The 22,749-nt window shown below is 41.3% G+C and overlaps 1 protein-coding gene across 1 annotated transcript in view; it reads right to left on the bottom strand.

The window, feature by feature from the left end:
* The window catches only part of ank1a (ankyrin 1, erythrocytic a), a 371,228-nt gene that overhangs the window by 16,002 nt on the left and 332,477 nt on the right, over positions 1 to 22,749 (bottom strand). The window contains exon 42 of the mRNA XM_057351699.1: positions 8,165 to 8,308. Within this exon, the coding sequence (XP_057207682.1) occupies positions 8,165 to 8,308 (144 nt within the window). The remainder of the gene's footprint in view (positions 1 to 8,164; positions 8,309 to 22,749) is intronic.

Here is a 22,749-nt window from a genome sequence, read left to right as displayed (position 1 = left end):
GGAGGTCATAAAGATGCAAATTAGCTGTTGAGTGGACAAAGAACCTCTTCCCTGCTCAACTCTGATTGGTCGATTCAAACTCAGGTGGGCATGCCCTCTCATGAAGTTAAATATCGAGCCTGCTCTGAAAAGACTCTCTTCCTCTCTTCTCTTCTGCTATACCTGCCTCCAAAACGTGTTTTGTGGTGTCTCTTTGGAGACTGCCCTTTTCCCCCCACTGGGGAAAAAGAAGGAACAATGGACTTCTACTGCCACGTGGTTAAGCCAAGCAGCCGATCACGAGGCCTGCAACTTTCTGCAGGACTGCCTTTTGAAACCTTTTGAACAATTCCATCTCTACACACGCATATGGATATCGGTCCAGCACAGAGCTTGCAAGTATCCGTTTCTAATCGCTGCCATGCCCTCTCTCTCTCTCTCTCTCTCTCTCTCTCTCTCTCTCTCTCTCTCATGCGATCGTCATTGTTTTTCTAGCACATTAGAGTAGAGTTTAATAAACAACCATATATATTCATCATTGTTTTGTTTACCATGTTGTTTTATGCGATCGTCATTGTTTTGTTTACCATGTAGAGTAGAGTTTAATAAACAACCATATACTGTATATTCATTTGTGGTGGGTTTTCTGTATTCACGCTTACAAGCTTGGTCCCTTCTACTGTGTTTCGATTCGCTACCTTTGCTCTAAATCCTGTTTGGTAAAGTCACGTTACTTATGGCCATGAGATAATGTAAAGTATATAATATCATTGAGGCATTCGCTGGACGAATGCATACAAGTATTGTTATGCTTTATATTACTAATCAGAGACCGTAAAATATGTATATTTGATCACGATTATTATACGTATTTTCCTTTGAGTTAAACTAATTCCTTGACTGAAATTGATGTTTTAAATAACTCATTTCATGGATGTGATCTTGAAAGATCTGGTGGAGAACCATATTTGGTGAGCTTTGCTCATCAATATAATAACGTTAGCTAAAACCGCTACAACACTGTACCATCAGAATTGGCCCTGCTTAAAGGGGAAATCGTGGCCTAATGGTTAGAGAGTCGGACTCATGACCAGAAGGTTGCCGGTATGATTCTCAGGGCCGGCGGGTAACGACTGAGGTGCCCTTGAGCAAGGCACCTTGTTCCCCGGGTGCTGCAGTGATAGCTGCCCACTGCTCCGGGTGTATGTGTGTTCACGACTTGCTGTGCATGTGTTCACTACACTCTGGATGGGTTAAATGCAGAGGTCACATTTCGGGTATGGGTCACCATACCTGACAAATAGGTCACTTTCACTATTTACGGCTTTATCACCAGTATTACTATTAAACATATTGTGTGATATTGTATATTATACAACAGTTCTTTCTGGTTCTCGAATCCGATTGGCTGAGAGCCATGCGATATTCCACAAGTATCATTATGGGAACCTTTTTACCGTTTGTTTCACTCCGCCAAGCTAAATCGGACTTATGAAACTGAAAGTAAAACACATGCACATTTGGCAGTGTTTCTTAGAGCAATTCACAGTGCTCAGGAATGGTTTAAAAATTACTGTGATTGCCTGTGGCCTTGTGCCTCTGGCCTAATCGCAGCCATGCTGATATAGAACCATGCCACACTCCTACTCGAGCGATATCTAATTATTCAGACATTGTTAGTTTGACAGCATCTTATTCACATTCAAACTATGTATATTCCTGGAAGGTGCTCGTCTCTAAAGTTAAAAGTACTCACTGCCTGTCACAGAAACTATATATTTAAGCAGGGCCAATTCTGATGGTACAGTGTTTACCATTCATGGCCCACCATAGTCTAATTTGTAGTTTGCCATAGTTTAAAAATAGACTGAAACTATTTCACACTTCTCAAAAAAATCTCTATGTTGTTATACAGCATTGTTTTAGGCAAAGGATCTGCCTATCACAGTAAACACACACACAAACACACACACAGGTGTGCGCAAAACCAGTGTTGCCAATTTAACAACTGTCACTAAATTAAGCAAATTTTCCGGCCCCTTTAGCAACTAGCAGCAAATCTAGCAAATTTTTGATAAACCTTAGTTTTAATTTAGTGGAAAAATCTCCTTCATGGCCCCGTGAGGGTGAGGTCTTTCCTAGCTCAGGATTGCCTCTTGCTGTGTCTACTCTATGCAGAAGGGTCAAGAAGCAGCAGAATATTCAATTCAACTAATGACAAATGACTTCTGAATGAAGGTTTAGGTTTATTTCTTATATAGCACATTTCTACTGCCATTAGGACAGCCCAAAGTGCTGTATGATACATCCAATAACCATAAAACAAAAACAAACAAAAAATGACAAAGTTCACCACACAATCTGAAACAGAATAAAATGAAAACATTACGAATATTACATCCCTCTTAATCAGACTCAAACGCCAGAATACTTCGCCAAAGCCCTCTTAATCAGGCTCAAACGCCAATCTAAGGAAATTCTTTGTCACAGCAGATTTAAAGGCAGGTAAAGAGTGGGCGGATCGAATGGCTGGCGGAACTTTATTCCATAATCATGGCCTGGCTATTGAGAAGGCCCGATCACCTTTTCACTTAAGTCAGGACAACAAAACCTGGAGCAGTGATTTATCATCAGATCATTACTGGTTTATGTAGAGTAACTAGATCTGTCAGCGACCATTTAAGACTTTAAAAAGCATTACTAGTGCCTTAAAATCCTATAGGTCACCGGTAGCCATGGTAAATTTCCTAAAAATAGACCCTAAGGGTAGCATTTATAAAGAAAACAGAATTGGACTTAAAATGGACTCTAGAGGGGGCCCACAAAATACAGGGGCTGAAGGAGAATATTGGTTGCCAATTGTAACTGATAGCGACCTATTGGACAGATAGGAAGAGAACCAACGCAGAACATTACCATTAATCCCCACTTCCTGCTGTAGCGATCTAATAGAATGCTATGATGGATTGTATCGAAAGCAGCTGTTAAATCAAATAAAATTAAAATAGCAGAGTTCCAAGAGTCCAAAATCAACAAAAGGTCATTGGTCAATTTAAGAAGGGCCGTTTCAGTGCTATGACAAGCCCTGAACCCTGAACCCTGACTGAAAACTGTCACGGACAACATGATTTGATAAAAATGGAGACAACTGGTGAGAAATTATTTTTTCCAACACTTTCGACAAAAATTTCCAACACAAGTCGGATCGAGATTCGGCTTCTTCAAAAGTGGTCTAATCACTGAGTGCTTAGAGCAGGATAGAAACACACCCGTGCTCAGCGAACTATTGATAATTGATAAAACAGCTGGACCAATAGCCCCTAATACCTCTCTAAAGAGACGAGTCGGCATAAGATCTGCTGGAGAAGACAACGGCTTCAGAGTAAGGATTAATTCTAACAGATTCTTAAAATCAATTTGATAGAAAGTTATTTCTATTTGAGTATTATTAACCACCAGATTGGAAGATTCAGAGGCATTATAAATACTCAGAATAAATGCATATAAAGTCTTAATCTTACTCCTAAAGAAATCCAAAAACTTTGTGCACAACTCAGGGTTAGCATCGTGAAATAATGAGCTTTTAGGATTAACCACTTGATCAAAGGTATTAAATAACACTTTTGGGTTATGTTAATTTTTGTCTATTCAATCAGCAAAGTATTAAATTTTAGCAGCGCTTAGACAACTCCAAGGAGACATGCAACGAATCTAATTTCCATTTGCGTTCTGCTTCACGGCACTCCCGCCTGAGCGCGCGAGTATGATGATTTAACCACGGATGTGGTGTAGACATATGCCCAGTTAACCGAAAATATATATCACATGATTTATGCACAACTTGTGAGTGAAGTATGGTAAAATGCTGCTGCATCCGAAAGCCAGAGGGCACTCTCGTGCAGAAACTCCAAATATGCACTGCAGAAGAAGACCATAACACACGTAGTAGTAGGAAATGCCTAAGGACATGTTTTTATCACCAATCCTCAAGCCTCCTCAGGTATTTTTATGATAATTAAGTATATTTATAATGATCATGTTTGACGGGTGTTGCTTGTTCAAATGCACGTTATAAGCAACTCAAACTCGCACTGCTTTTAGATTGAGCAGCATTTCTACTGATCCCAGAGCCGTGCTTCACGAACAAGCTACGCATCAGTAAAATAAACGATACCTTGACAAATGTATGTTTGTTTTTGTTTGTTTCTATCTTCTTGTTATTTATGAAGAGCGCTTTGAGATGCTACTTTTAAAGGTGCTATATAAAATTAAGTTATTATTATTATTAGAAAATATGTAAACGAGAAATTTTTTATTGGATATTGTAACTGTCACATATCTGTTCCCTGCCACCAGAGGTCACCACACACCACATTGACTGTTTCACCATGGACTCCATTTCCCAAGATCCCCTCTGATTACACCTTCACCTGTTGCCTATAACCCAGTCACTATTTAAGCCACACTGACTACATTACACATTGCTCAGTATGCAACCCCCCCCCCCCCGTCCTGAATGGTGGGCAGGAGGGGGGGTTGCACGGTGTGGGTGAATGTGTCAAGTACAGATCAGAGCAGGTGTGGAGTGTGAGTCTGGTCTTTTTAAATCAGCAGTAAAACACATTCAGATCATCAGCCAGTTGTTGATTCTTCACAGACTGTGGGGGTGGTGTCTTGTACTTGGTGATGTTCTTCAGACCAGTCCATACTGATGCCGCGTTGGCTGAAAACTGTTTTTTCAGCTTTTCAGAGTAGTCTTTTTTTAGCCACTCTGATCTCCTTTGTTAGTCTGTTCCTAGCCTGGTTGCACAAGATTTTATCCCCACTTTTGTAAGCATCCTCTTTGGTGTGATGAAGCTGTTAGAGTTTCCCAGTAAACCATGGTTTATCATTATTGAATAACAAGAATGTCCTGGTAGGAATGCACATATCCTCACAAAAACTGATATATGAAGTCATAGTCTCTGTGAGGTCATCCAGATCGGTGGCTGCAGCTTCAAAGACACTCCAATCAGTGCAGTTGAAACATGCTTGTAAATCCTGCTCTGCTTCATTAGTCCATCTTTTTACAGTCTTTATTACAGGTTTAGCTGTTTTCAGTTTCTGCCTGTAGGTTGGTATGAGATGAACTAGACAGTGATCAGAGAGCCCCAAAGCTGCTCGTTGGACAGAGTAAAATGCACCCTTAATAGTAGTGTAACAGTGATCCAATATATTCCTGTCTCTGGTGGGACATGTAATGTGCTGTTTGTATTTTGGAAGTTTACGGGAGAGATTTGCTTTGTTTAAATCGCAGATGATGATTAAAACAGAGTCTGGATATTTTTGCTCAATTTCTGTAATTTGTTCGGCCAGTTGATGAAGCGCTGAGCTCACGCACGCGTCTGGAGGAATGTACAATGTTTATAAGAAGTGCCTCTAAGTTAGGACAGCATACCGTTTTCAGTGTTGTTGCATCTGAACACCAACTTTCGTTGATGTAGAAACACAATCCACCGCCTCTCCTTTTCCCTGTTAACTCCGCGATGCGATCCGCCCTGAACAGCTGGAAGCCCGGCAGGTGAAGCGCATTTTCCAGAATGGCTTCACTTAGCCAGGTTTCAGTGAAGCACAATGCAGCAGAGTTTGAAAAGTCCTTGTTGATGGGGGTGAGGAGAAGTAGTTCATCCGTTTTGTTAGGAAGGGAATGGACATTCGCAACATGAATGCTTGGGAGCTGTTCGAAAGCTGCGCTCGCGTGGCTTAACCAGCGCGCTTCCCTCTTCTGTGCTGTCCCTCCGACTAGAATGTCCAACAAAACGTCCGAATAACCAAAAACCGGAAAAATATTTTCTGGGATGTGTTGCTTAATGTTAAGGAGTTCTTCTCTGGTAAACATTATTAAAGAAGAATGACAAAACACAGAACAAACAAACAAAAACAGTTGAAGGATTGCGGAGCTCAGCGCCGTGGCTGCCATTCGCGGCGCCATCTTGATTTTCTGCAGTGTTAGCAGTGATAGGAAAAGCCATGTTTCTGAATGACAGAACCTAGGGATGTCATGTATATGGAAAAGAGCAACGGTCCAAGCACTGAGCCCTGAGGCACCACTCTATTGAGATGTTGGGACCTCTCCAGGATACTGTAAATGACCTACCTGAGAGGTAAGACTTGAACCATTGTAGCACTATGCCAGAGACACACATAGCCTAGAGGGTGGACAGGAGGATGTGGTGGTTAACGGTGTCAAAGGCAGCAGATAGATCTAGTAGGATGAGTACAGATGATTTAGAGGCTGCTCTTGCCAGTCTCAGGGCTTCAATGACCGAGAGCAGTGCAGTACCCATGTGTACGCGTACAAGTCAAAAGCAGTAAACTTTGCAAGGCTGTTTGTTTGGAAGTATGCCACAGGCATCAGTCTCAGGTGTCTCTCGCCGCAGGAGTAGAAAGTTACGTCACCTGCTGCTCCTGTCACGTGGTGACATCAGCGGGACACAGCAGAGACATTTATGACTTTTTTAAACTGACACGGAACATACAAATGTTTATTTTATTTTAGAGAATATCTCCTTATTCGGATGGGACTAGTTTTTTTAAACAACGTCTGAGTTACAACTGTTCTTACACAACGTCTGGAATTTTATGTACCAATTCGGACGGGACTAGATCTCTTAAGTTATTACAGAGGTGGGAGTGTCTTTTTTGTACGCTTGGGCATTGCAGAAGATCATGTGGTCTTTATATGTGCATTGCGTATAGTCACTCATGAAAAAAGCTGAGTTCCTGACTGATATCAGTGAACCGATATTACAGTTGCCAGTCTTAACAGTTTACGAGAATTGGCTCGTCTAGATTTTATTTTTGTATTTCGCGGAATTGCAAAAGCATCCATGTCTATTCGATAGGAATGGATGATTGGCTTGGATGCAGGCAGTACTGTATACACGTGCATTAGTAAGAGCTTACTTTCTAAATTTAAACCTTAGAAATGTACATATAAACACAATAATGCTTGGATGCAGGCAGTACTGTATATACGTGCATTAGTAAGAGCTTACTTTCTAAGCTTAAACCTTAGAAATGTACATATGTAAAACACAATATTGCATTAATAATATGAATGAACAACATAATTTATAATATAAAAACACAGACAGGAACAGTTTTCTGCAGATTAGATAATTTTATTTAACAAAAGTTTTGAATTTGAAGTTGAATTTGAAGTTTTGAAACAATATGTAGCCATTACGGGCGCACAATGAATCTCGGGATAGCCGAGGCTTTTAAGGATCCTTTTGTTGTAGCCTTGTCAGCCCGCGGAAACAAGGTCGCATTTTGAGGCTGCCTTTGAAGCAGCTTGTGACGCAAACGGTCTTGAAAAGCAACCTTTCGAAGCACGCAGCCCCCGAATTGGAACATGGCTTATGTATATGTGTGTATATGTGTGCAGGCACACGGTGTTTCTTTACAAATTGACAACGCCAGCTACTGGCCTGGCATGCATAATACATTTTTGCGCGCCGTGTGAACACAGATCGTTTTGACATTACTGTCGTGTATACCTTAAAGGGATAGTTTACCCAAAAATGAAAATTCTGTCTTCATTTACTTTGTTCTGCTAAACACAAAAGAAGATATTTGGAAGAATGCCAGTAACCGAGCAGATCGCCCCCCCATTGACTCCCATAGTATTTATTTTTCCTACTATGGCAGTAATGGGGGGCGAGATCTGCTTGGTTACTGACATTCTTCCAAATATCGTCCTTTGTGTTCAGCAGGAAAAATACATGTATACAGGTTTGGAGCAATCTGAGGGTGAGTAAATGATGACAGAATTTTCATTTTTGGGTGAACTATCACTTTAAACTATTTAAAGACACAAACAATAAACTTTTCTGTTATCAACAGCAAATACACACTGACACAACTGTATTATTCTAGTTGAGTACCATCTGTATCATTCTAGTTTGTTTAAATATTTATGTGGCCATGATAATGCGTAAATATGTAGAATGTGAAGTCTTTCATGGGTCTAATCTATCACTATTCTTTTTACTATTTAAAACAACAAAAATGATTGGAAAACTATTTTTGAGAATCTCCTAAATTTACATAAATTGCTTCAAAATAACATCATAACAATATCTAGTCCTTGTTTGTAACAGATAACCCAATTCAGCCAAGTCCTGCTAACTTAAAAGCCCACCTTGCTGTCACGCCCTAGGATGGCATAGCTCATGTACTGCTCTCCGTCAACATCTGGCTCAATGTGTTCCTGTAGCGTCCCTTCTGTGATGAGCTCCTGACCCCCTTCCTCATCCTTTCCTCTTCGGACCACCTTCCTTATAATCTACATCACCAATGTCCAAGGGCAGGCAAGATTATGAAGGAAGCATGAGAAGAAATAAAGAGATAATGAAGATGAAACAAATGATAATCAGTGTTGAAAGAATGAAAGAAAAAAACAGGGAACATAAAAATGCAATGAAAGTTTTTCTTTGCTTTGTTAATCGTAGATTATTGTATTTTCTACAAGTTATTGATGGGTTTCAGAAATGTATGGGTGTGACATTCATTGCTAGATGGTATTTAATCTGATCCTACAAACAACCTGCCTGTTTTCAGGGAAATCAGAGTTTGGGGCACTGGTCTCAAATCATTTTATTGTATGTCATTTGTCTATAAAAAAATACTATGCAGTTTGCTTTTAATGCTATGTGGTTGCGTATTGGTGACAACATTAAAACAGTCTGATATGTACTGTGAAATATTGATTCAGACTCGGACTGGCGACTGATTTGGCTTCTAGTCAGCAGTGTTTGTGTTTTGTACCGCTCACTATTATTTTTTTTTGTAAAGTTCTATAAGAAGACAATGATTTAGAAGTGACTGACAGCGTAATGATTTTGTTTGTCCCACAAATCCAATGTAGGCATAATAATAGTGTTGTCAAATTGTTTCATTAAAAATGCCTCCAGAATTGATTGAGATTGAGAATTGATAAATTCTATTTGCGTATTTGACCAATGATTCACTGCAGTAGCACTTCATATCATGTTCAGGATTTTTGTACAAGACAGAATAAGCACCAGCCAGGTAGGGCCCTAAATCTTTGATCTCTTTGCTCCAAACCTATTTAAACACACACCTGATCCAGCAGACCAAGGTCTTCAGGATTACTAGAAATGTCCATGCAGCTGTGGATTGGAGCTAGTTGGAGCTAAATTCTGCAGAGCTCTGGTTTTCCAGGAAATTAATTTGAGACCACTGATCCAGTGTATGAATTTTAGAATGGTAATCATTTCTCAAATATAACATTTAACAGTTTTTTACCAACCGGCACATGTGTAGGGGGGCTTAAATAGGACTTGGTGTGTTCGACTGCTACGCAAATCTATTAGCGTATGACAAAAAAACACAATGAGAGCTATTCAAAGCCTATGGAGCAGTCTGATCTCGAATCCCTTTTGCATTACGTTGATGTCATATGCTGGGTCTCATGAAGTCAAATGCACATTTTTTCTTCGCGGGACATGCAAGCAAGTTATAAATCGTCGCTGTCGGGCGGAATCCTCGCATCTCCAAAACCACTATTTTTCAGGAAATTAAAAAAACTGCATTTTTTTTAGTTATTAAACATTGTATCGTTAAAGTTGGTATTATACCTTGTATTGCTATCATATACTGTTGTGTACCAACATTAACACAACATTTCCCCAAAACCATGTTTAATCGGATATGCAAGGTTTATGACTTGGGAGCAGGGAGATACGAGATTACGCTGTCATTGATAAGAATGTTACGGACACAGACGTCGCTGCTGCCAGCAGTGTTCATCAAAGTCTGCGGTCGCGTTGAGCCTTTTGACAAGAGACGAGGCTTTAAGAGCTGATGAAAGCTAATGATTGTGGTTACATACATCTTCCTAAACTCTTTTTTAAACGTTAGAGCTATGAGTGATGCAATACCAAAATAAAACATTAAACAGGCTGTCTAATATAGGCGGAAATTAATCTGTACGCAAATAAAGTCGGCGGTCGCGTTGAGCCTCTTGACAAGAGAAAAGGCTTCAATAGTTAACCAAAGCTAATGACTGTGGTTACATACATCTTCATAAACTCTATTTTAAAGGATTAAGAACTATAAGTGATGTAATACAAAAAACGATGAGCTGACTAGGCTGTCTAATCTGCTCGCAAATTTACCTTCGTGGCTCACGGGCTTCCTTCTGCACCGAAGCATTACAGCTATCGATTTTTAACAAAACAGGCCTACTCAAATTTATCTAACCTAACTATTTTGACTTGTTATTGTCTAAAAAACTTTCAATCAGGAGAAGTAATGCCGAGAGGCTCCCGCGGACTGAAGAAGAGGTGGAGTTACGAGACTTCTCAGACAGTTGAAGTGTCCAATGGAGTTAAGAGATTTGCTCTCAAGCTATTTTCAACACTTTAGATTGGTTAATAATTTGTAAAAATAACAGACCCACATGGGGACTGACCAATAGCATCGATTTGTGAAAAAATATGAAACTGACCAAATTTGGACATAGGAGGTTTCCGCCCGACAGCGACGAAATATAAGCGTATAGCGTCTGTTCTGGCAGGCACGTTAGTCAAGCTTGCTCAGCTGACATCATCAAGTGCAGCTAATCAGTGTCAACCAATATTGAAACAAAGCCTACTAGACTGTGTCATATTTAAGTTGCCTTCTTATAGCTCTTCTATAGCGGTTTTTATTTTTTATTTTATCTTTATTGGTTTATTCAAGAGAGTACACTTACATGAGCTTTGACATCAAATAAATAGTATTGCATACAGTGTCTGAATGTCTTTACAACATATAGGCAGCAATATGCATACTGTTTTACATTTAAAGTATACTTTGAAATTATTAAATTATTCAACTTTTTTAAACCAGGGCGAAAAATGAATAGGCATAAATAAAAAATAAAATAACAAGGTAGACAATAAACTTCCAGGAGAGAAACGTGTAGCCTAGTTAAATCCGTTCAGGATAAAGAGGTAATGGCACATGTGTAAATATACAAAACATATAAACCTACGTAAACATATCTACATGCTTATACTGTATATAATCTTCTTTACATCACACATCTCCTATCCATGTATAAGGACAAAGTCAGGTCTTCTTTCAGATACAAATTCTACCCATTTCCTCCATTGTTCCAGAAACAAGTCTTTTTTTAGATTAACATAAAAGGTGACCTTTTCCATTATATAAATTTCCATTGTCACGTCAATCCAATTATCTATTGTTGGTCTCTGTTGTTTTAACCATTTGCTTGTAATTGCCTTCTTACCAGCTGCTAAGAGAGCACTCATCAGGTATTTATCCACCGATACTGTGTCAGGACATATACTGTACATCCGAAATAGAATATTTTGCTTTCTAGGGGTATGTCCCTTCTAAAAATATGTTCAAGGGTTTCCTGTATCTGCTTCCAGTATTCTTGAATACAAAGACATTCCCAAAACATGTGATAGTGGTTCGCATAATCACATCCACAGTTTCTCCAACACTTTGGGACGTTTTTGCTATATTTGGCTGTTTGTATCGGGGTTAGAAAATATCTAATGATATTTTTCCAGCAATATTCTTTCCAATTTAGTGAGCTAGTTGATTTCCACTGAAATTTCCAAATAATTGGCCATTCTTCATCTGTGATGGTAATTTTACTTTCTGTCATTCATTTTTCTTTGATATAATTTGTGGAGTGTGGTTTCATGATCATTAAGCTTTTGTATATATCAGAGACTATCTTATATCTAACACGTGAAGCTCTTCTGAGCAAATTTATCAATGGTTTTGTGTTTTCCTTTCATGTTTTTGATCATAATAACTTCGAATCTGGAGGTATCTGTAGAAATCTTGGTTTTCTAATAAGAATGTGTCCTTTAATGATTGAAACATTAATAATTCATCTTTCTTAGTGATTGTGCAAAATTATGAAATTCCTTTTCTGCCCACAATCTAAACCTTTTATCAAACCGATTAGGCATGAAATCTGAGTCATAAGCAGGCCATTTTAAAACTGCACTGTGTTCTGATAGGTTGTATTCTTTTATCAATGCTATCCATACATGTAAAGTGAGCTTTGACCAGGTTGTTTAGCTTATCTATGTATGTTGTAATTTATTATCGGCTAATACTGCTTGTATAGGTATCTTTTTTATGATAAACCTTTCCATTTCCTTTCATGGAGCCTGAAACTTTGGGTCACACCAGTTTACTACTCTCTTAATTTGTGCTGCAATATAATAATCCTTTAATGAAGGGAGACCCCATCCCCCTTTGTCTTTTGATAGTTGTAGTGTTTTAAATCGTACTCTAGGCTTTTTGCCCTGCCAGATAAAGCGTGAGAGCATTTTATCCCATTCTATAAATGATTTCCCCATTATTTCTACAGATAAACATTGGAAGAGATATAGGAATTTCGGTAGTACGCTCATTTTGATTGTTTAAGTTCTTGAACTAAAACTAAAAAAGGGAATTAAATTCCATCTATTTAAATCATCTCCAATTCTTGTGGTTAGTTGGCCAAAATTTTTTCTTTTGTATTTTTCCTTTTGTCTTTCGTTAAGTGGATCCCTAAGTATGTTTATAGTCCTTATTTAAGTCCTTAAATGTTTTTGTATGCCATTTCAACATGTGTGTATTTTTATATTTATAGGGGGTTATAGTTATATTTAATTATTTCAGTCTTATCCGTATTTAACTTATATCCAGAGAGAGGAGCGGAGTTCTGAAGCTGCTTCATAAGTTGAGGCAGAGACTTAGTAGGATCTCTGAGGTAGATCAGTATATCTTCTGCGTAGCAGGATATTTTGTGTTCCATTCCTTTTATAGTAATACCTTGAATGATCTTATTTTGTCTTATACATTGGGCTAAGGGTTCCAAATAGAGTGCAAATAGCTGAGGGGACCATGGGCAATCTTGCCTCGTACCTCTTTCCAATTCAAATGATTTTGATAAGTAGCCATTAATCGTTACTTTAGCTAAAGGTGTATTGTAAATGGGTTGTATGGTTTTTATTATATTTTCATGAAAGCCAAATTTATTTAAAACTTTAGAGATAGATCCAACTAACTGAATCGAAGGCTTTTTCAGCGTCTAAATTTAAAATCATTGCTTTTATTTTATTTCTTCTGATATGGTTCATAACATGCAATGTACATCTGATGTTATCTTGCATCTGACGCTTATGAATAAAACCTGCTTGATCTTGATTTATTAAAACAGGAAGGAACTCCTCCATTCTTCTGGACATAATTGATGTAAATAATCTATAGTCAACATTGAGGATCGATAAGGGTCTGTACAATCCACATTCTAATTTGCCTTTGCCTTCTTTTGGTATGATGGATATTACTGCCTCTTTTCAAGATAGAGGGGTTACAGAATTTTTTAAAACCCAGTTAAAGGCATGGACTAAAATAGGTGTCAGTTCTTTTTGGAATATTTTATACCATTCCCCAGGGAATCCATCCGGTCCTGGGGATTTATTAGATTTTAATCTACTAATGGCCTCTTTCACTTCATCTTCTGTTACCTCAGCTATCAATGTTTTATTTTGTTCATCAGTCTTCTTTTCCTTTCGGCTGTTCCCTTCAGGGGTCGCCACAGCGAATCATCTGCCTCCATCTCGCCCTATCCCCTGCATCCTCTTCTCTCAGACCGACTTCCTTCATGTCCTCCTTCACTACATCCATAAACCTCCTCTTTGGTCTTCCTCTTGGCCTCCTGCCTGGCAGCTCTAACCTCAGCATCCTTTTACCGATATATTCACTCTCCCTCCTCTGAACATGTCCAAACCATCTCAACCTGGCCTCTCTAACTTTGTCTCCAAAACATCTCACATGTGCTGTCCCTCTGATGTACTCATTCCTGATCCTATCCATCCTCGTCACTACCAAAGAGAACCTCAACATCTTCAGCTCTGCTACCTCTAACTCTTCCTCCTGTCTTTTCTTCAGTGCAACTGTCTCCAAACCATACAACATCGCTGGTCTCACTACTGCCCTGTACACCTTTCCTTTCATTCTTGCTGGTACTCTTTTATCACACAACAGACCTGACACTTTTCTCCACCCATTCCAACCTGCCTGCACACGCTTCTTCACCTCTTTTCCACACTCCCCATTACTCTGGACTGTTGACCCTAAGTACTTTAAATCCTGCACCTTCTTTACCTCTTCTCCCCGTAACCTCACTGTTCCACTTGAATCCCTCTCATTCACACACATGTATTCTGTCTTGCTGCGACTAACCTTCATTCCTCTTCTCTCCAGAGCAAACCTCCACCTCTCTAGACTTTCCTCCACCTGCTCCCTGCTCTCACTACAGATCACAATATCATCCGCAAACATCATAGTCCATGGAGATTCCTGTCTGACCTCATCTGTCAGCCTGTCCATCACCACCGCAAACAAGAAGGGGCTCAGAGCCGATCCTTGATGCAGTCCCACCTTCACCGTGAACTCCTCTGTCACACCTACCGCACACCTTACCACTGTCCTACTGCTCTCATACATATCCTGCACCACTCTAACATACTTCTCTGCCACTCCAGACCTCCTCATACAATACCACAGCTCCTCTCTTGGCACCCTGTCATACGCTTTCTCTAAATCTACAAAGACACAATGCAGCTCTTTCTGACCCTCTCTGTACTTCTCCAACAACCTTCTCAAAGCAAATATCGCATCTGTAGTGCTCTTTCTTGGCATGAAACCATACTGCTGCTCACAAATGCTCACTTCTCCCCTTAGCCTTGCTTCCACTACTCTTTCCCACAACTTCATTGTATGGCTCATCAGCTTAATACCTCTATAGTTTCCACAACTCTGCACATCTCCCTTGTTCTTAAAAATCGGCACCAAAACATTTCTCCTCCATTCCTCAGGCATCCTCTCACTCTCTAAGACCTCGTTGAACAACCTAGTTAAAAACTCTACTGCCATCTCTCCTAGACACTTCCATACCTCCACTGGTATGTCATCCGGACCAACCGCCTTTCCTCTCTTCATCCTCTTCAAAGCTCTCCTAACTTCACCCTTGCTAATCCTTTCTACTTCCTGCTCAACAATAGTTGCCTCTACTACTCTTCTCTCCCTGCCATTTTCCTCATTCATCAGTTCCTCAAAGTACTCCTTCCATCTTTCCCTCACCCTCCTGTCACCTGTTAACACATTTCCATCTCTATCTTTAATCACTCTAACCTGCTGCACATCCTTTCCATCTCTATCCCTCTGCCTCGCCAACCGATACAAATCCCTCTCACCTTCCTTACTATCTAACCTTGCATACATATCCTCATAAGCTTTCTGTTTGGCCTTTGCAACCTCTATCTTAACCTCACGCTGCATCTCCCTATATTCCTGTCTACTTTCCTCCGTCCTCTCACTGTCCCACTTCTTCCTAGCTAACCTCTTCCTCTGGATACTCTCCTGAACTTCCTCATTCCACCACCAAGTCTCCTTGTCTTCTTTTCTCCTTCCAGATGATACACCTAGCACCTTCCTACCTGTCTCCCTGATCACTTTGGCTGTAGTAGTCCAGTCATCTGGAAGCACCTCCTGACCACCTAAAGCCTGTCTCAACTCTTCCCTGAAAACAACACGGCACTCTTCCTTTTCCAACTTCCACCACTTTGTCTTCTGCTCTGCCTTTGCTCTCTTCATCTTCCTCACCACCAGAGTCATCTTACACACCACCATCCTATGCTGTCTAGCTACACTCTCTCCTACCACTACTTTGCAATCGCTAATCTCCATCAGATTACAGCGTCTACATAAAATATAGTCCACCTGTGTGCTCCTGCCACCACTCTTATATGTCACCCTGTGTTCCTGCCTCTTCTGAAAGTACGTGTTCACCACAGCCATCTCCATACTTTTAGCAAAGTCTACCAACCTCTGTCCTTCTGGGTTCCTTTCCTGAAGACCAAACCTGCCCATCACTTCCTCATCCCCACTATTCCCTTCACCAACATGTCCATTAAAGTCTGCGCCTATCACCACTCTCTCACCTCTGGGAACACTCTGCATCACTTCCTCAAACTCGCTCCAGAATCTGTCTTTCTCCTCTTGCTCACAACCTACTTGTGGAGCATAAGCACTGACAACATTCAACATCACCCCTTCAATTTCTAGCTTCAGACTCATCAACCTATCTGACACTCTCTTTACCTCCAGAACATTCTTCACACACTCCTCCTTCAGGATCACTCCTACTCCATTTCTCTTCCTGTCCGCACCATGATAAAACAGTTTAAACCCCGCTCCAATGCTTCTAGCCTTGCTCCCTTTTCACCTGGTCTCCTGGACACACAGAATGTCGACTTTCCTCCTCTGCATCATATCTACCAGCTCTCTGCCTTTACCTGTCAACGTACCAACATTCAAAGTCCCTACTTTCAGTCTGAAACTCCTGCCTTTCCTCTTCTCTCTCTGCCTACGGACACGCCTTCCTCCTCTAACACACCTTTCTCCTCTCCTTTGACCAACAGTAGCCCAATTTCCACCAGTGCCCTGTAAGTCAACGGCACCGATGGCGGTCGTTGTTAACCCGGGCCCCGACCGATCCGGTATGGAAGTCATGTTAGTGATTCGCATATTTGATTTGGCAAAAGTTTTATGTCGGATGCCCTTCCTGACACAACCCTCTCTATTTATCCGGGCTTGGGACCGGCACAAAAAGTACACTGGCTTGTGACCTCCTGTGGCTAGATTATTTTGTTCATCAGTAAGGGTGGGTAATTGTAAATTAATCTAAAAAACAATCTATTTCCTGGCTTTTGTCTTCAGGCATTTTTGAGTATAGTTTCTTATAGAACTTTTCAAAATCGTTTTGTATATTTTATTGTTTAGTTTGGATAATATTGGTAGTAGGGTCCTTGATTTTATATATTGTTTGATTTGTTTGTTGTTGTTTTTTATTTCCATGCCAGTACTTTCATAAACTTCGACCCATTTTCATAATATCTTTGTATGGTGAATAGGATTTTTTCTCTATTTCTTTGGTGTACCGCATATTGATTTCATTTCTTACTTTTTTAAATTTGTTGTAATATTTGGGGTTTTTGATTATCTTTATGTTCCCTTTCTAAGGTTTTTAGTTGCTGCTGTAGCTTGGTCCCCTCTTGCTGTCTTATTTTCTTTTGGAGTGAGGCTAATGCTATAATTTTGCCCCTTAATACTGCTTTTGCGGCGTCCCACAGGATGGTAGGTGTGACCTCTTCATTATCATTATTTTCTAGATAATATTGAATTTTGTTTTTTTATACACATTTTAATGCAGGATTCGTTAAGTAGATTCAGATTCAGTTTCCATAGGGTCTCTTTGGGCTTGTTATTCAGCATTACAGTTAAATAAATTGGGGCATGATCACTAATGTCTATTGTTCCAATGTTGCAACTACTAACTTTGGTTCGATCTTTATTAAACATAAAGAAATAATCTATCCTGGTATAAACTAAGTGTGGGGGTGAGTAATGTGTATACTCCTTAGTATTTGGGTATAAATCTCTCCATACATCAATTATACCGATGTCATTCATCATTGTATTTATTTTGCGATGTATGGATTTAGGAGAGATTGATTTTTTATTGGAAGAGTTAAGGTCAGGTTGTAAGTGTATATTTAGATCACCTCCACAAATCAAAACAACCTGTGTTTCAGAGGTTATAGTCTTTAAAATCTTTTGAAAAAAAAATAATTTTACCCCCGGGTGAAGCATATATATTAAATAAACTAATAGGTATACCATTCAACAATCCATGTACAAATATAGACCGACCCTCTTTATCGGTGTATTCATGTTTCTTTTCAAAAATAACCTTGTGGGATATTAAAATAATAACTCCTCTTCTATGTCCTGTATGATATGATGAATAATAGATCTTTGAAAATTCCATACTCTTTAATTTTTCATGCTCTGAGTTATTCAGATGTGTCTCTTGTAAATATACTATATGGGCATTTTCTTTCTTTATATAATCTTTTTCCTCTTAATTGGGTTAAGTAAGCCATTCACATTAAAGGAGATTACTTTTATGTCATTATTTACCATGTCCGTTCAATGTAACATTGTACTGTAGAAAATATTGAAGGCACAACTCCTGGTCGAACAAAATGGGGCAACATAGAACTCATAACATCAAGAAAATAACATCAAGAACCTTATAAACGTATGTTGCTTCCAAGATAGGGGTCACAAACAAACGACCCTGTAACAGTTTAGTGATGGCGATTGACATGGGGGTAGAGCCTTCTCTTCCACAAAAGTGATCGGGGACCCCCAGTTCAACGTCTTTACATGTAGAGTAAAGAGACATAACTCACATGTCCAACATACTTTATCGGTCAGTAGTACAAGTAGAGAGATCAATTTCAGAGTATTCTAACAGTTAACTACTTATACGAAAGTTCTAACGTTATACCTTTTTTAATATTTTGAGGGCATTAGTAATCTCATCTTCTATATACCCGCAGTCGTTCCATGACATCCGTAGGTTTTACTGCTGTTTTGCTTCTTGTCTTTTGTTGTGGTACAGTCTCCCAAGATGTGCGTTTAAGTTGCTCCATTAAAGACTCCGTCGGCGGTGTTTTCTTCACATTAAACCCTCTCTTTCCCATATCTTGATAGGCTTCTTCAGCGGTGTGGTAAATGAGGGTCCCGTTCTCGTAGAACACACGTAGTCTAGCCAGGTAGGGTGTTTGGAATCGAATCCTTTTCTCTTTGAGCACTTTTTTGATCTCAGAGTATTCCTTTCTTTTCTGGAGGACCACGGGAGGGTAATCATGATCGAAGTAGATTTTTTGCTGATTCACAAGGATAACTTTTTTCTTCCACGCTCTCCTAATCACTTCTTCTTTCATTTTGTACCGGAGAAATTTCACCACAATCGATCTAGGTTTTGCATTCGCCCAGGTTTGGGTACCAGTGCCTGATGAGCTCTCTCCACATACAGGTCTGTGTCCAGGGGGAAGTCCAAGATCTCATGCAGTAGATGTTCAAGGTAGTCTGTCATTGAGACTTTCTCCACGTCCTCTGGCATGTTGTATATCCTTATATTATCTCTCCTTGACCTGCCTTCTTGATCGATCTGTTTACTTTCCTGTACTGAAGTTTTATCATCTTTTGCATAGTCTCTTCTACGTTTTGCATTCGCGTTTCAATTTCTTCGATACGATCCTTTGCGTGGCCGATTCTTTGGTTTGTCTTGTGTAATTCACCCTTGATTTCATCCAACTGTCGGTCATTTTCTTTACGAAAATTTTGGGTTTCCTCCAGTATTCGCTCCAGATTGACCTGCTCGTTATCCGGATGAGGCTGCTGGCGATTAGCATCTTTCTGGCAATTAGCATCTTTCTGGCAATTAGCATCTTGTTTTTGTGCTAACACATGCGTCGCACCACTCTGTTGTTTGCTTTCGGTTTCAAGGATATCTGCATTTGTTTTCCTACTCTTCTCTCTTGTTTCCATCGTTGTCCCACTTTAATAAATTGTTTTAAGGCACTTTTTTTCCCTTTTCTCAAGATTTAGTGGGATAATTAATTATATTGTCGGGGGAGACGGTAAACTATGCTGCCATTCCCTCTGTCGCCGGAACCAGAACTCTACAGCGTTTTAATCATGCCATGCTCAAAAAACCCACCCCCATCCCCAACTCCTCACATCTGACTGCATCTATCAGGCAATCTTTATGCATTCTGATTTTTATTCATTTTCCTTTCTAACAGATATGGATCCTCTTTTAGATTATGTCCTTGTAGTATATACATTTTTCATATCACTATTGCGCAAGGGATGTATATTCCCGTTTTGAAAATTGTTCTGGTTCCCCGTGTGGGGGATATTATTAATGCTGCACTCCTGCTCTGTTTGTGCAAGGCAGCAAGGACAGGCAGATAGTTTGCCCAGTTTCATTCCGCCAACCTTAAACATTGCTATTGTTTGCTACAGTAGTGGTCCTGACAGAAGTGCATTTATTCCCAAATCCTCATCCCGCAGGTATGAGCTCAGGAGCAGGTAAGCACATGTGCTATGCATGCTTGCAGATCGGATCTTTCTTGTGTTATTCTGTTGATGTTTGTGGTGAACAGGTTGTTATATGTTGTGCTGTTATTTGTCGATGTCTGGGTTTTGTATTGGTATTAGTTGAGCAAACTTGCATTAGTGACCTGACGTGAGATTTTTTTTTTCAGCTTTGTTTTAGAGTTTCAGTATTATTAGTAATTGTTTTAATTTTTGCTGTAATGTGCATGTGTTTTAATATGATCCTGTTTCAACATTTTAATACAAAAAAGAACTGAAGATTGAAAAAGTTCTGGGGGGTTAAAGTGATGAAGTATCGAAGATATATAGAATAGCAGTGGCAATGTATGGCAACTGGAAGTACTAAACCTTGACCTAACCATACGTGATGCGTTAAGGTTGTAGCAGTAAGCAATTTGAACATGAAAAAGGGATGTGATGCGACAATCAATCACAAAACAATCAGATCAATTTCTTCTCTGGACTACATGACTGCTTTATTTGAATTTTTTAGGTGGCACTATGAAGCCATTTTGCCACATTTCTTTCTGAAACCCATAACAGGTGCACATTTTTGCCACCTTCCTTTCACCAGAAGGAAAAAAAATTCTAGTTTCAACATTATTTGTTCTTCAGACATTCCCCTTTAAAGGAATTAAGTACCAGATTTGAAAAAAATGACCCACATTTGTTTTTTGATGACTGAAATCGTCACGGTTACGACTGTAACCTCCGTTCCCTGATGGAGGGAACGAGACGTTGTGTTGAGAGACAGACTGGGGTTTGATCTTGAGAACCTATCATCTCCAAGAGGAATTTAAAACGCCAATGGGCTTTGGCGAATGGCACACGCACGCCAGTCCCCGCCCCGTGCATACGGGTATAAAAGGGAGGTGGCGGCGGCCATTCACTCACCCTTTGGGCTGAGGAACCTGAGAGACATCTCCCGGTCGCTTCAGCGGGTCGGCGAATGGTTGTGGCATGAAGACTGAAGTTCCCCTTCAGTCGGTTTCTCGACTTTGTGTTGAGAGACAGACTGGGGACTTATCTTTACACGCCACTGCGCTGAGCCGTATCACGACCTCCTGCAGAGCGACACTGACTGGACTAGCGAGTCACAAGTGAGCGCTACTGCGAGACGTAATCTTCCAGAGGGATCAGTACTAGTAGCATACTGAGAGGCTTGAACGGACGGCCATCACAGGCAGTGGCGTTCGTCTCTATTAGCCATCCGGCGCCGTAAGAACACTGGGGAAACACTGCTCTCCTCGTTGAAGAGTGTGTTACGGAGGCCACATCCTACCACAAGGGGAGGATACATGTGGAGACACCAACATGGTCTCACCAGTGGGGAGAACAACATGTGAGAATTTGTGTCAGCCCAAATGGGGGGACAGAACCCGGGTGGGGTAAACCACCGGAGGGGAGGTCACAGGTTCACCGACAGGGGAACCAAGAGTGAGGAATTGGATTCACCCTTCTCGCGCCCCTAAAGAACCTGGTGACCAGGTCATGTTGGCCGAGAGACTTACCCTCCACGAGATCGTGATGAGCGGCAATAGCGGCTACATACACTTTCAACGGGGATGGGGAAAGGTTACTCTCTAGTCTCCTTGTAGGAAGGCCAACGCTGACCCGATCGAGCAATTCCGTGGGTTCTCCCCGCGGGAAGAACACCAGGACGAGAAGAGACGCCACTTATAAGCGTATAGACGCCCAGTGGCAGGTTCTAGCCTGCAGTAAGGTCTCTCTGACCGCCGGCGGCAAGTCTCCTCGTCCCGTCCAGGGGTCAGACATGGAGATTCCAGAGGCCTGGCTTGGGGTGCCACACCATGCCCTTCCCCTGCGACAAAAGGTCCTTCGTCAGGGGAATTGGCCAGGGGGGAACTGTCGTCAGTGCCACCAGGTCTGAGAACCAAGTCTGGTTGGGCCCGTAAGGCGCAACTATCAGTACTTGATGTCCCTCTTCCCTGACCTTGCACAGAACCTGTGCAAGGAGGCTCACTGGGGGGAAGGCGTACTTCCGCTTGTCCCGCGGCCAGCTGTGTGCTAAGGCATCTGTGCCGAGGGGTCCCTCGGTCAGGGAGTGCCAAAGCGGGCGATGGGTGGAGTCCGGGGAGGCAACAGGTCCACCTGCGCCTGGCCGAACCGCTCCCATACAGTATGAGCCGGACTTCGCAGGGATGGAGTTGTCATTCTCCGCGGAGCATCCCCTGACGAGAGAGCGCATTGGCAGTCTGGTGCAGGTCGCCCGGGATGAAGGTGGCTCGCAGGGACTTGGTCACCTGCTGACTCCAGAGGAGGAGGCGTCGGGTGAGTCGTGACGTCTGCCGTGAGCGTATGCCGGCTTGGTTGATGTATGCCACGGCAGCCGTGCTGATCGACCAGAACAGCACGTGTTTGTCCTGCACGAGGGGCCGGAGCCTCCTGAGTGCCAAAAGGACAGCCAGCAACTGATGTGCCACCGCAGCCGGGGACCCGTCCACTGTCTCGATACTGCATGCCCATTGCACACTGCACCCCACCCCTGCAGGGAGGCATCTGTCGTGACCATGACGCACCTCGACCTGCCCAAGCGGAACCCCCGCTTGGAGAAAGGTCAGATCTGACCGGGGGTTGAGGGTGCGAAGGCACTGAGGTGTTACCGTAATGCGCCTGGTGCCAGTGTGCCACACTGTCCAGGGAACACGACTCCGCATGTGCATCAACCTGAGAGGGATTACCCCT

Source organism: Triplophysa rosa, linkage group LG2 (genome assembly GCF_024868665.1).
Source record: "Triplophysa rosa linkage group LG2, Trosa_1v2, whole genome shotgun sequence".
Classification (NCBI taxonomy): domain Eukaryota; kingdom Metazoa; phylum Chordata; class Actinopteri; order Cypriniformes; family Nemacheilidae; genus Triplophysa; species Triplophysa rosa.
The sequence above is the reverse complement of the archived record's forward strand: the minus strand, read 5'-3'. Positions and strand labels throughout refer to the sequence as shown.